General features: G+C 36.7%; 1 protein-coding gene across 1 annotated transcript in view; it reads left to right on the forward strand.

Moving 5' to 3' along the window:
• Window positions 1-8,035: 8,035 nt before the first annotated feature.
• OC90 (otoconin 90) overlaps window positions 8,036-13,935 on the forward strand; it is an 80,781-nt gene continuing 74,881 nt past the window's right edge. Inside the window, exon 1 of the mRNA XM_040433831.1 lies at window positions 8,036-8,180. Coding sequence (XP_040289765.1) covers window positions 8,036-8,180 — 145 coding nt within the window. The remainder of the gene's footprint in view (window positions 8,181-13,935) is intronic.

Here is a 13,935-nt window from a genome sequence, read left to right on the forward strand (position 1 = left end):
ATCGCGGACAGAAAAACGCTGCAGGCAGTTATTCTGTCCGAGATGGGAGCGCAACCAAATGAAACGGAATGCATTTTGTGCATTCCGTTTCGTTCAGTTAAGTTTTGTCCCCATTGACAATAAATGGGGACAAAACTGAAGAGTTTTCTTCTGCTACTGAGATCCTATGACGGATCTCAATAGCGGAGTTGAAAACGCAGATGTGAAAGTAGCCTAAGACTGTCAAAAACTGATCGGTGGGTGTCAAACACCCTGCATCCCCACTGACCAGCTGTTTCCAGTGCACAGCTCCATTTACAGTCTAGTGGCTGTGCCGGGTACTGCAGCTCAGCACCCATTCAAGTCAATGTAACCCAGCATGGCCACAACAGTTTGAATGGAACTGTGCTTCTGGCTCCATTCAAAGCACCAGTTCCAGCATCAGAGGCTACAGGGAACAGCTGATCGGTGAGGATGTCGGTTTTCGGACACCCACCTATCTGATATTATTGAACTATCCTGAGGATATGTCATCAATATCTGGAACCTGGAAAACCCCATTAAACATGGACTGTATAACATATTGAATTCAATGGAAATATTTGTAATATTAATATTGTGACAGTATATAATTTTGTAATATTAATAATAGAGCTGAAACAGTCCAGTAGAGATGGAGACGGGTACATTGCAAACCATGCTCTGGTGAGGACAAGGCACCCCATACAGTATCACTTCAGTTGAAAATAAAACCTGCTGTTCCTTCTATAATATTCCCTTAGATTAGAATCAATGTTAATTTCATTATTAATTGTTAACTTCCAATGTGTAAAACTCCTTCCTGCCCATGTGATGGACACAGCCTATAACTTACTCATAGGTCAGTAGCAAATGTCAGCCAGGATGTCCTACATTACAATGTACAGTATATAATATCCCTGTACTACAGTATAAAGATCCACTCAAAGGTAATGGAATCATTGCTGGGCTTAGTGGAAAACTTAGTCTGTTCAACCCCTGCACTGCACTCATCTCCTGCCTCCTTATCCAACTGCACTTCAGCTGAAACTCATCCAATTCCATAAAATGTAGCTAGAGAGAAAGATTCAATGTATTCATACTGTATGTGTATAATTTATTGTCAACCTGATTACTATTATAGTAATATTCATGTACACAGGAGGCAGTATTATAGTAGTTATATTCTTGTACATAGGAGGCAGTATTATAGTAGTTATATTCTTGTACATAGGAACAGTATTATAGTAGTTATATTCTTGTACATAGGAGGCAGTATTATAGTAGTTATATTCTTGTACATAGGAGCAGTATTATAGTAGTTATATTCTTGTACAGAGGAGCAGTATTATAGTAGTTATATTCTTGTACATAGGAGCAGTATTATAGTAGTTATATTCTTGTACATAGGAGGCAGTATTATAGTAGTTATATTCTTGTACATAGGAGGCAGTATTATAGTAGTTATATTCTTGTACATACAGTAGGAGGCAGTATTATAGTAGTAATATTCTTGTACATAGGAGGCAGTATTATAGTAGTTATATTCTTGTACATAGGAACAGTATTATAGTAGTTATATTCTTGTACATAGGAGGCAGTATTATCGTAGTTATATTCTTGTACATAGGAGCAGTATTATAGTAGTTATATTCTTGTACATAGGAGGCAGTATTATCGTAGTTATATTCTTGTACATAGGAGCAGTATTATAGTAGTTATATTCTTGTACATAGGAGCAGTATTATAGTAGTTATATTCCTGTACATAGGAGCAGTATTATAGTAGTTATATTCTTGTACATAGGAGCAGTATTATAGTAGTTATATTCTTGTACATAGGAGCAGTATTATAGTAGTTATATTCTTGTACATAGGAGGCAGTATTATAGTAGTTATATTCTTGTACGTAGGAGGCAGTATTATAGTAGTTATATTCTTGTATATTGGAGCAGTATTATAGTAGTTATATTCTTGTACATAGGAGGCAGTATTATAGTAGTTATATTCTTGTATATAGGAGGCAGTATTATAGTAGTTATATTCTTGTACATAGGAGGCAGTATTATAGTAGTTATATTCTAGTACATAGGAGGCAGTATTATAGTAGTTATATTCTTGTATATAGGATGCAGTATTATAGTAGTTATATTCGTGTACATAGGAGCAGTATTATAGTAGTTATATTCTTGTACATAGGAGGCAGTATTATAGTAGTTATATTCTTGTACATACAAGCAACATTATAGTAGTTATATTCTTGTACATAGGAGGCAGTATTATAGTAGTTATATTCTAGTACATAGGAGGCAGTATTATAGTAGTTATATTCTTGTATATAGGATGCAGTATTATAGTAGTTATATTCGTGTACATAGGAGCAGTATTATAGTAGCTGTATTCTTGTACATAGGAGCAGTATTATAGTAGTTATATTCTTGAACATAGGAGGCAGTATTATAGTAGTTATATTCTTATACATAGGAGTAGTATCATAGTAGTTATATTCTTGTACATAGGAGGCAGTATTATAGTAGTTATATTTTTTACATATGATTCAGTTTCAAAGTAATTAGTATAGGTTTTTGTCCATATTCTAATATTTCAAATGCAATATTAGAAACATATAGAAATAAATTGTCATCTTCCATTTCCCACTTCTTTCGCAGTCTATAGAAACTGTATTACTCAACAGGGGGCTACAGCGAGCACACAAGAAGTCTCCTCAAAGAGAACTTGAAATCGGTTTTCCACCCTGATGCATGACAGGAAAGCATTTACATAAAAATATGATTTGGAAACTCATATTTTGTAGTTTAGTATTGCTTTTTGACTATAGAGATTGACATCTGTAGTATCAGAATTTTTCTTTAAAATTGACCTTTTTGCACTTAGTCACCATTCCCTTAAAAATAATCATAATTTTAATTATAGAAGGTAAAAAAGACGGGATTTAGGAACTATCCCATATAGACTACCGGTATGTTGTATATAAAGGCATCTCTTATAATTGCATTAATGCACCACAGAATCAATATCGCCTATGGATTTATAACCACAATGTCCAAAACTTTCTGAAAAAAGCCTTTAAAATGTATTGTATCTTGGTGAGAGGTTTATAATGTGGCCGTCAGGCAGATCTGTCATCAGAAGAAGTTACTTCATCATGTCATTAACCTTTCTGTTCTGGTAATACAACATTTACCTAGACCCCAAGTAGCAGTAAAGGAACAATAGTACAATTGTTCCTTAATTAGTAGGTAAGTAGCAAGTCAAGCAGCCAAGCAATGAAGGGGGGCTCACAATACCGTCCTTTAATGTAGACGCTTCAGATATATTATTAAGAGCATATTGACCTTTGGGTATTCAGAGAAAGGATTACGGTACGTTATAAATCTTGAACTGACTTAAAAGAGTTGATCACATGGGTCTGAAACACATCAAAGTTGATATAAGTCACTACGTCCTTTGCTTTTAAAAGACATTTGCCCTCCACCTTAAGGCTCTGAACTAATACTTGGAAGGTAAGATTTAAATGATATATTGCTTTTAACATTTTTCTCCCCAAAACTGTAATGTGGCCCTAAAAATATATATATAAATGGATATTTTTAATACATTTTTTATTTTCTTTGTCATTTTACCAGTTTTTGCTTGAACATGAATGTCATTTCTATTCTCTTTTTGGGGAATTGATTTCTTACATTTATACTATTCTGTACAATATTTAAAATGTCACTATCCTTTTAATTAAATTTATATTGTAAAATAGATTTTTATGAATTTTTTAGCAAAATATTTTTAGTTTAGTTTCACATTTTAAGTAATACATAGATAATAAATATACTGAATAAATACTATATTTTTTAATGCATAAAAAAAGAATATATTTTACATTTTGTAGTAATTTCTAAAGATTTAAAATGCCGACCACTGTAATTAATCTATTTTTAATAATTCCTTTTCATGTACAATCAGTTTTTACCAGCATTTGTTTATTCTTGGCAGAATTACAAATCAAGTGTAAAGTATCCGATATTGGCTTGGAGGTTTTAAAAAAAAAAAAAGCAAAGTTTAGATTCTCATCATTCACTTTGCTGTGTCGTGTTTTTTTACTTTCTTAATTATTGTATTATATATTTTTTATATTTTTAAATACATATTTTTGTATTTTTACAACCTCCATCAGTTTTCTAAATTATATTTAGGCAAATTATAAATTCTAAAAACTTAAGGTATATATATTCAATTTAATTTTTTTTGTAATTTTGTAAATTTATAAAAAAAAAATATATATATATATATATATATATATATTTATACGGTATATATATATATATATATATATATATAAAATGTGTGTGCATATATATATATATATATATATATACGGTAATTGTATTATATTATATTATATTCTTCCTAGCCGTTGTATTTGCAGTGAATATAAACTGTGTATTATATGTATTATGCATATCCACTGTCTGAGTTACACATTATAATGTTTTATTTGTTAGGCAGAATTAAACAATGGTTATTATACATCTGATGAGTTTGTTGATGGTTTTACAGTTTGGTAAGTTCAAATTCTTTTGTAAATTTCGTAAATTGATTTAATATATTTTTTTTTTGCATGTGATGAGCCTTTAATGAGGGTGTAAAATATTAAGTGTAATAGATTTACTTTTTAAATTTAGTTTACAATAATTTATATGATTCCTTTCATTCTTCTTTGTCAGTTGGTAAGTTTGAATTGCATTGATATACACATAAAAAAAAAGAAGTAGAAAATTAGAAATGTTTTTAGTTTAAAAGAAATTCTACATGTTAGTTAACTCAAATAACCAAATCTACAGGAGACTTTGGAATGCAGGGAGTATTTTCTGGACTGTTGCTAGCTTTGTCCTTTATTTCACTCGACCTCTCCTGGAACTCTCCGACTGACTGGTTCTAATGAAAAGAACCTATTGTGTTTTCGAATGTAGAAACTGAGAAGACAGATTTCTGATAATAATTGTACATGGGCATTGTGACAGCTTTGTATACATTACTTCATTTTCTTTTTCTATCTGTAGTCTTAAGAAGGTATTTATGCTCATACAAATTGAAAATTGTATATATAATAGGCCATTCAGGGTTTAGCCAAAGGATCGATGTCTGTTAGTGTGTCCACCAAGCTAACTTCGCTAAACATCATGTTCAGTGCTGGATTTGAGTTCCTTGTGTCCACCTATGGAGATTATTCTAAAGGGCCACCTTCCATCTATGCAGGACATGTACAAGTCCACTTTTTTTAATTTTATAGCATTGTAATCTTTGTAGCTACCATTTTTCGCATGGGACATACATGTATCAGATAGTTGTTTGGGACTCATCCCATAACAAATAAACCCTAGTGGCCAGTGATAGCTCCAATGTCACCTCCAAATGAAGTTGCCTTCTACTAGACTTTGATGGCTCTGTCATTGTGTGTGTTTGTGTGTGTGTATGTGTGTGTGTGTGTGTGGAGGGGGCGCTGTTACTTTGCGTTTTTGGCCCAGCAGAGCATCCTCTGGTACCCTTGTAAGTTAGTATGAACCAGATTGTGTGTGAGGATGTCTCATCAGTAATAGAAAACAACCAACATGGTCTCTATGACCATGCTGACCCTAGAGTGTATTGCTGGAAATTGGATCCTTGGTTGGAATCATTTGATTTCATCTAATGCAAAATATGGCTCAACACCACCAGCCATTTCTTTGATGTGGCTCTCAAGCTAATACAGGTTGCTGGCCAAACTGGTTAAATAAGGAGACATATGGAAGAGCAGTCACGACTTGATGAACATCATGTAGTGAATGTCCTTCAAGGTACAGGTTTTGGAAGTGTCAACTCCATTCTCATACCTAGAAGAGTTGTCACATTCCCCACACACACCAATAATGAGTAATATCGATCTCCTAGCCAGGTGTCATGAATATTTCAGCATAGTAAACATTTAGATATGTCCCCTTGGTAGAAGGCACCTTGGTCTTAGATGGGTATTCCCATCGCAAAAAATCAATGGCATATCGCTAGGATATGCCATCGATGTCAGACAGGTGTAGGTCCCACCTCTTATTTCCAGAACGTGGCCTCAGAAGTGAAGGAAAGAATACCGCGCATGAGCAGCATGCTCTCCATTCATTTCTGTAGGAGTTCTGAAAATAGCTGGGTGAGTGCACTTGGGTATTTTTGGAAGTTCCATAGTGGTGAATGGAGAGTGCACCACACATAAACAGCCACCTCCACATTCACTGCTATGGGACTGTTTGAAATAGCCCAACAGTGCTTGGCTATTTTCAGAACTCCCATAGCAGAAAAAGGAGAGTGGCCATGCTTGTGGGACGTCCTCTTCTTTGCTTCCAGGGGCCTGTCCTGGCGATAAGAACAGGTCCCAGATGTGGAAATACCCATTTAAACTTCATGGACCATAAAAGACTCTTCTTTTGTTTTTCTTCTTTGTTATTATTCTTAACATTGTATTTTCTACATGTAAATTTGTGCTGGTGCCTAATTCTCCAAGGTGTGATCAAGACATGTTGGTAATTCTCAGAGTGATATTTCACTGCCTGATCTTAGGACACTATGAGTGCCGATGGATGATAAAACAGGCCAATGTAAACTTTGAATGAGAGAGGAATGATTGTTACCTCCATTGTTCTTCCCTCATTCTTTTCTATAGATGATCGACATAATATTCGTGATTACACGAGGAGACGTGCCACCAATTATCAGACATCTTTCAGCCTGATGAAAGGTGCCAATCAGCGGATAAACGAGCATTTCCTCGCTCATTGGCTGCTCGATTATAAGGGCTAATTATCAGGAATGAGCATTAAATAATTTGCCCAAAATCACACAGTCTAATAGAGCCCTTAGAGCAGGGATGGCCAACCTACGGCTCTCCAGCTGTTACAAAACTACAACTCCCAGCATGCCTAGAATGCTCACAGCTATCAGCCTACAGCAGGGTATGGTGGGAATTGTAGTTTTACAGCTGGAGAGCCGCGGGTTGGCCAGCCCTGCCTTAGAGTCACCAAGATAGTGGATAAAGAACAGTATTACATTTCTGGAGAAGATATCTTAGTTACGGTAGTATATTTGGATAGAATGATGCAAAGTGTGTTAGCTTATTTCAAATAAATAGGATAAGAAATTTGGAAGCTGCCCAGAGTCAGAACATCCTTTGGTTCATATGACAGTGAAACCTTTTTGATATGATGACCACTCAAAATTGCATTGAAAAATGGTCTTCCAGAATGGTGATCCTCTCAAAGAAGATAACCAGTATGCATAGTATATGATGGAACAGAGATCTCGAATATAATGAGATGTTTCATGGTATGTATATAGTGTCAGCATAGTCCATGTGCCCAGTGGAACTCATAGTCTAAATCAAACAATGGGGTAAAATAACCTATCAGTATGTTTTTGGACTGTGGGAAGGCACCTACAAAAACAGACAAACTCCATACAGATGTCCTTGATTGAACTTGAACCCATGAGCTCAATGATACAAGGAAGCAATACCATAAGAAATATAATATAGTGGTAACATGTGTACTCATACTTGCCAACAGTTCCGATTTTGGTGGGGCAATCCATCAAAATGGTCTGTCTTAGGGGTGAGTTTATGCCAATCCCACCCAAAGTCGGCATAATGGAGCAATTGTGGAGTGGGGGTTCAAATGTTCTGATATTCATTTTCTAATTGCTGATAAGTATGGTGCACTGTGTGTAGTTATGCGGTACAGTGATGTATTATTCTGTGATTTCTTGGTGGATCCAATCAGAAGAGATACTTAAGTCACATTGACTGTGAACATAAATAGTAGACCTTAAAACAACAAGGTGCAGGTTGGTTAGCACCCAATCTGATGCCACCCACCAACCATTTATAGGCTGACTGTCTATGGCTCTTAATATTGGGTGTCTTACAAGATGAAGTACTACATTAACATTCATGTAGAGTGATCCTGAGTACAAGAAAGGTCTACCAATGACTATAAAAAAACACAATGGCCGCCTTAGCTGTAGATTACATCATGTTCTTGATATTCTATCCAATCATTGTTCCTTGTCTTTCAGACACTACATATGCTCAAGAATCCGGAGTATCTCCTGTGTTACCAGAGCTTACTGACCTACCCTTAAGGAACATTAGTAAGTAAGAGGGAAAATACTAATGTAACACTGCATCATGGTCAGCAAATACCATACTGTATCTATTAAAGTGTTCCACCTATTAATGAAAGAATGGCCAAGAAAATGGAATCTTAAAAGGGTTTTCCAGAAGTAAAATATTGATGACCTATCCTCAGGATATGTCATAAGTATCTGATCGGTGGGGATCTGCCAGCTGTTTGAAGAGGCCACGGCACTACTTTAGTCAAGTTCATTGGTCACATGGCCTATATGCACCCAACAAGACAATCACAGGGTGATAATGGGTTGCTGTGGCAGCTGGGGGTCTATCAATGGCCTCCAGGTCTGTCATGTACATAGGCCTAGTAGGCTGCTTGGCAGTGAACAGAAATATTGCAGTGTAATATAGAAGCAATCAAAGGATTGTAACTTTAAGTCACCTACAGGGGGTAAAAAAAAAGTTCAAAAAAGGTTTTCTGTAGAACAAAAAGAGAACAGTTCTAATGTTTTTTAAATCTAAAATGCCATTATTATTGAAATAAAAATAAAAAATATCACACATAATTGGTATGGGCACATCAGTAAAAACACATACGATAAAATGAGCAAGAAATAAAAAAGATTAAAAAACAAAACAACATATAAACAGTGCCAGAATTACAGTTTTTTTGTTCATCCTACGTCCCAAATAGATAAAAAGCGATTAAAAACTCCTGCTGTATGTGCCCCAAAATTGAACCAATGAAAACTATAGCAAACCGCACAAGAAAACAAAAAAAAAGCCCTCACATGTCCATCGACAGAAAAAAAAGAAAAAAGTTTAAATTTTGTATCACTTTAATACTGCACAGTGAACGCACTAAAAGTAAAACACCTAAATGCAGTCATTACGCTAGTATTAACTCGTCCATTTAAAATGCAAAGATGAAAAATAAAATCATTGCACCCTTAAAGCCACAACAAGCGGCATCATAAAAGGGTTAAAGGGGCTTTGGCGATTTGAAAAACATGGCTGCTATTTTCCAAAAAGAGCGTCATGTTTGGTATTGCAGCTTAGCCTCAATGAATCTGATCTGAAATATCAGAAACAATTCATGGACAGGTGGGGTGCTGGTTGTAGAACAAGGTGGACATATTTTTCAAATCTGATGCAACCCAATTATCCATAGGATTGGTCACCAATCTCAGACTAGCTGGGGCCTGACATCCGGCACCCCTGCACCAATAAGATGTTTGAACGGGACAGCACAACTCCGTACATTGGGTAGTGGCCATGAATAGTGTAGGCCGAATCGAAGTTCACGAAGTGGACTTCAATGTGAATTTCAGGAAAAATTTGATTTGCCTTCTAGCTTTATGGTAGCAAATAGATTTTTCCTGAAATGGCGGTAAAAATAACAAAAGAAATTATACTTTTGTCATCAATTTGAGTGCGAAAGAGGCTGCTGCGGCCATTTTGCTTAAAGAACCTGCTCAAAATCTCGTGTACGATGACATGTGGCGTCACCACGTCGGCTGACGTGATGACGTCATCACATGCTGCAAGATATTTCGCAGCCTCTTTGAGCTCAAATCTATGAGGTACACTGTAGGTATAATTAAATTTTTTTGTTGTTGATCAACCCCTGAAAGGCCTTAATATTCATTTTAGATGCCACAATCAGTGATGATTGAGGGGTTCAATTACGGGGAGGCGCAATCGCCGCTCCCTGTCATTGTACCAGCTATTTACAAAGAAATGCTCTTAATGATGAAGTAATTCGTAACGAAGCAAATGTTTTTGCAAAATTCGGCAAAGCAGCCGAATCGAATTTTTGAGAACTTCACTCATCTCTAGCCATGAATGGTACTGCGGCACTGCTCCAATTCACTTTAGTGGGAGGAGTGCCTCAGTATCATTCATGGGCACTACCCAGTATACAGTGGCTGGTCTAGAGCGCGGCAGCCCATTCAAACAGCTGACCCATGGGGTGCGAGTAGTCCAACCCCCATCAATCTAATTTTGGTGACCTATCAATATAACAGTCCCAAAAAAACACTTACTGTATAAACGCTATGGACACCTTTGGGTAAAATTTCTATCATTGCATTTTACTCATTTTAAGCAAAAAAATTTTTTTACAATTGGTTTTATTAAAAATGTAATCAGTTTTTGTAATACATGTGCAGTGGCTTGGTTTGGGGTGGCCCCAACGCTACGCTGGGTCTCTCGGACATTGTCGAGGTGTCACCACATGTTGCTGCTCTCCGGAAGTGATGGTAAGGTGTGGTGGACCCCAATGTGAAATAAGTCCAGAGAGTCAGGGTCTGCAGTAAAGCAGTGTGCTTCTTTACTGGAGGAAATCAGGTGCAAAACAATACAGGCGAGGCATAGGGCTGGCTTCTCCAGTCTCCTACCTGGCAGATGAAGGGTTTAATGCTGAGAAAGGCCAGAGCTAGCTGTCCCTCTCTCTCTCTCTCAGAAGGCTGGCATCCTGGTCAAGGGCCCACAGTCTGTAGCACGGTAGTCCGGGTGGCTCCTTGGTCACAGGGTTAGTGACCCATGGTCTGTGGCTCAGCGTCCTATTTCAGCATCTTTTTAGGGTCACTCATGCAGGCTGGGAATGAGTCTGCAGACTGGCATGAGTCTCCCCCTCCAAGCACTGGTTTCTAACTGCAGAACACTAGGGACTCTGACTGCTCTCCTTATATACAGACTTAGCTAGACTATAACCTTCTAGTGGGAAGGGTGGAGTGGAGGTCTCAGCACAAACAGATACATTGTAACACTTTCTGTCTGTCATAGACTTACATTAGAGCTTCAATGATACTCAATGACAATGACACAGCAGTTTTTCTAGACAAAAATACATTTCCAGACATAACAACATGTCTAAACCAGACGGTCACAAGGTCAGTCTGTCTGGGTTTGGTGGTAAACAATATCTGGCTTTTCCCTCCAAAACATGTTCTTCTTCAAAGTCTATGGCAGCTGTGGAAAATTAGCAGTTTCCTATTCAAAGTCCTAGCAGTCTCTCAGTATTCATTAACCCTTTCCACAGAGCCATGTAAATACCAGTTATAATGAAAAGGATATATATCACAACATACATATAAAATGTAATTGCACAGTATTAACCCTTTCAGTACCAGGCCACTTTTCATATAAAATCCCAGGCCGATTTTTGCAAATCTGACATGTGTCACTTTATGTGGTAATAACTTTGGAACGCTTTTACTTATCCATGCCATTCTGAGAATGTTTTCTCGTGACACATTGTACTTCATGACAGTGGTAAATTTGAGTCGATATATTTCACCTTTATTTATAAAATAATCCAAAATTTACCAAACATTTTGAAAAAGTAACAATTTTCTAAATTTCAATTTCTTTACTTTTTAATACCTCATAAAATGGTTATCAATCAACATTCCTCATATGTCTGCTTTATGTTGGCATAGTTTTGTAAATGTCATTTTTTTTTTTAGGATGTTAGAAGGCTTAGAAGTTTAGAAGCTATTTTTAAAATTTTCAACAAAATTTCCAAAACCATTTTTTTAAGCACCAATTCAGTTATAAAGAGATTTTGAGGGGCTTACGTAATGGAAACCCCATTTTAGAAACTACACCCTTCAAATTATTCAAAACTGATGTTACAAACTTTGTTAACCCTTGAGGTGTTCCACAAAAATTAAAGGAAAATGAAGGTGAAATTTCAAAATTTCACTTTTTTGGTAGATGTTAATCAATTTTTTCTTGTAACACAGCAAGGGCTAACAGCTAAATAAACCTCAATATAGATTACTCTGATTCTGCAGTTTACAGAAATACCCCATATGTGGCGGTAAACTGCTCTTTGGGTACGTGGCAGTGGTCAGAAGGAACGGAGCGCCATATGGATTTTGGAGGCAGATTTTGCTAAAATGGTTTTTAAGCACCATTTTTTTATTTGAAGAGACCCTGACGTACCCCTACTGTGGAAACCCTAAAAAAGTGACCCATTTTGGAAACTACACCCCTTAAAGAATATATTAAGGGGAATACTGAGCACTTTTCCCGCCTAAGCATTTTATGGAATTTGGAAACACTTGGCTGTAAAAATGAATGGTTTTGTTTCTTCCAATAAAATGTTGCTTTAGCCCCAAATTTTTCATTTTCCCAAGGGGTAACAGGAGAAAAAGCCACCCATAATTTGTTACCCATTTTCTCCTGAATAAGGCAACACCCCATATGTAGTGCTAAACTGCTGTAGGGGCACATTGCAGGACTCATAACGGAAGGAGCGCCATATAGCTTTTGCAGTGCAGATTTTGATGGATAGGTTTATGGGTGCCATTGGTTTTTATTTTTTAAGTGATTGTCTTATGTGGGGGCTAATTTTTTGCGGGATGAGGTGGCTGTTTGATTGGTAAAATTTTGGGGTACATAAGACTTTTAGATCGCTTTGTATTAAACTTTTTGTGAGGCGAAAAAAGGTGAAAATAATGGCTGTTTTGGCAATTATTTTTTTTTTTTTTACAGCATTCACCTGAGGGGGCATATAATGTGATATTTACAACAGGTTGTTACAGATGTGGCAATACCTAATATGTCTATCATTTTTATTTTTGTTATGTTTTACACAGTGAAATCATTTATCTTATTTATGTGTTGCCATTTTCTGAGAGCCCTATTTTTTTATCTTTTTTTGGCCGATTGTCCAGGGTAGGGGCTCATTTTTTGCAGGATGAGATGATTAGTACCATTTTGGGGTACATAAGACTTTTTTATCACTTGGAATTAGGCAAGGTGACCAGAAAATGGCTTTTTTTACACTGTTTTTATTTATTTTTATTTTTTACGGCGTTCACCTGATGGGGTGGATCATGTGACATTTTTATAGAGCTGGTCAATATGGAAGCGGCGATACCTAATATGTCTTTTTTTCCCTATTACAAAATACAATTTTTTTATTTATTTTTTGGGGGGAAAAGGACGCTTTTTTTTTTACTTGAAACTTTTAAAAAAAAAATGATTTTTTTTAAGTTTTCTTCAAATACTAATTTGAAGAAGCAAGTGCCTGCCTCCTGCCCCCTGAAATAGAAGATTGTTTATTTATAACAAGAATCAAATTTAGCGGCAGGCTCTGTGGAGATTTGAGCTCCCAACCATCTATATGGCAGGCTGAAGACTTACCATTACATTAAAGATGTACTGTGTTAGAAAGTTAAGGTTTTCTTCGCTTAAAGGTGCTATCTGATATTTTTAAGCCAGTGCCCGCAGCCTGCCTCCTGAAATAACAGATCCATACTTACCTGCTTTATGCCACTCTGCTCCTTTGCACTGCCTCCGCTGCCTCCATCTTCTGGTACACCGCATATTTACATCCAGCTGGCTATGCACACGGTCACATGTGCCGCTCCATCCAATGACTGGCTTCAATGGTGACATGGTGCTTGTGACCAAATCACTGCTGGAGCCAGTTATTGGCTGGAGCGGAGCATGTGACCGTGTGCATAGCCAGCAGAATGTAAACAGTGAGGGGACCGAAATATGGAGACAGTGGAGGCAGCACAGAGGACTGGAGCGGTGTAGAGCAGGTAAGTATGGATCTGCTATTTAAGGAGACAGGCTGTGGGCACTTGCTTAAAAATTAATATTACCAGAAAGCACCTTTAAGCATAGAAAACCTTTCTAACACAGTAGGTCTTTAAGGTAATGGTAAGTCTTTTGCCTGCCATAAAGATGATTGGGAGCTCAAATCTCCAAAGAGACCTGTAAATTTGATTCTTAAGTAAAATGTGCTGGGAGAGG

Source organism: Bufo bufo, chromosome 5, assembly GCF_905171765.1.
Source record: "Bufo bufo chromosome 5, aBufBuf1.1, whole genome shotgun sequence".
Lineage (NCBI taxonomy): Eukaryota > Metazoa > Chordata > Amphibia > Anura > Bufonidae > Bufo > Bufo bufo.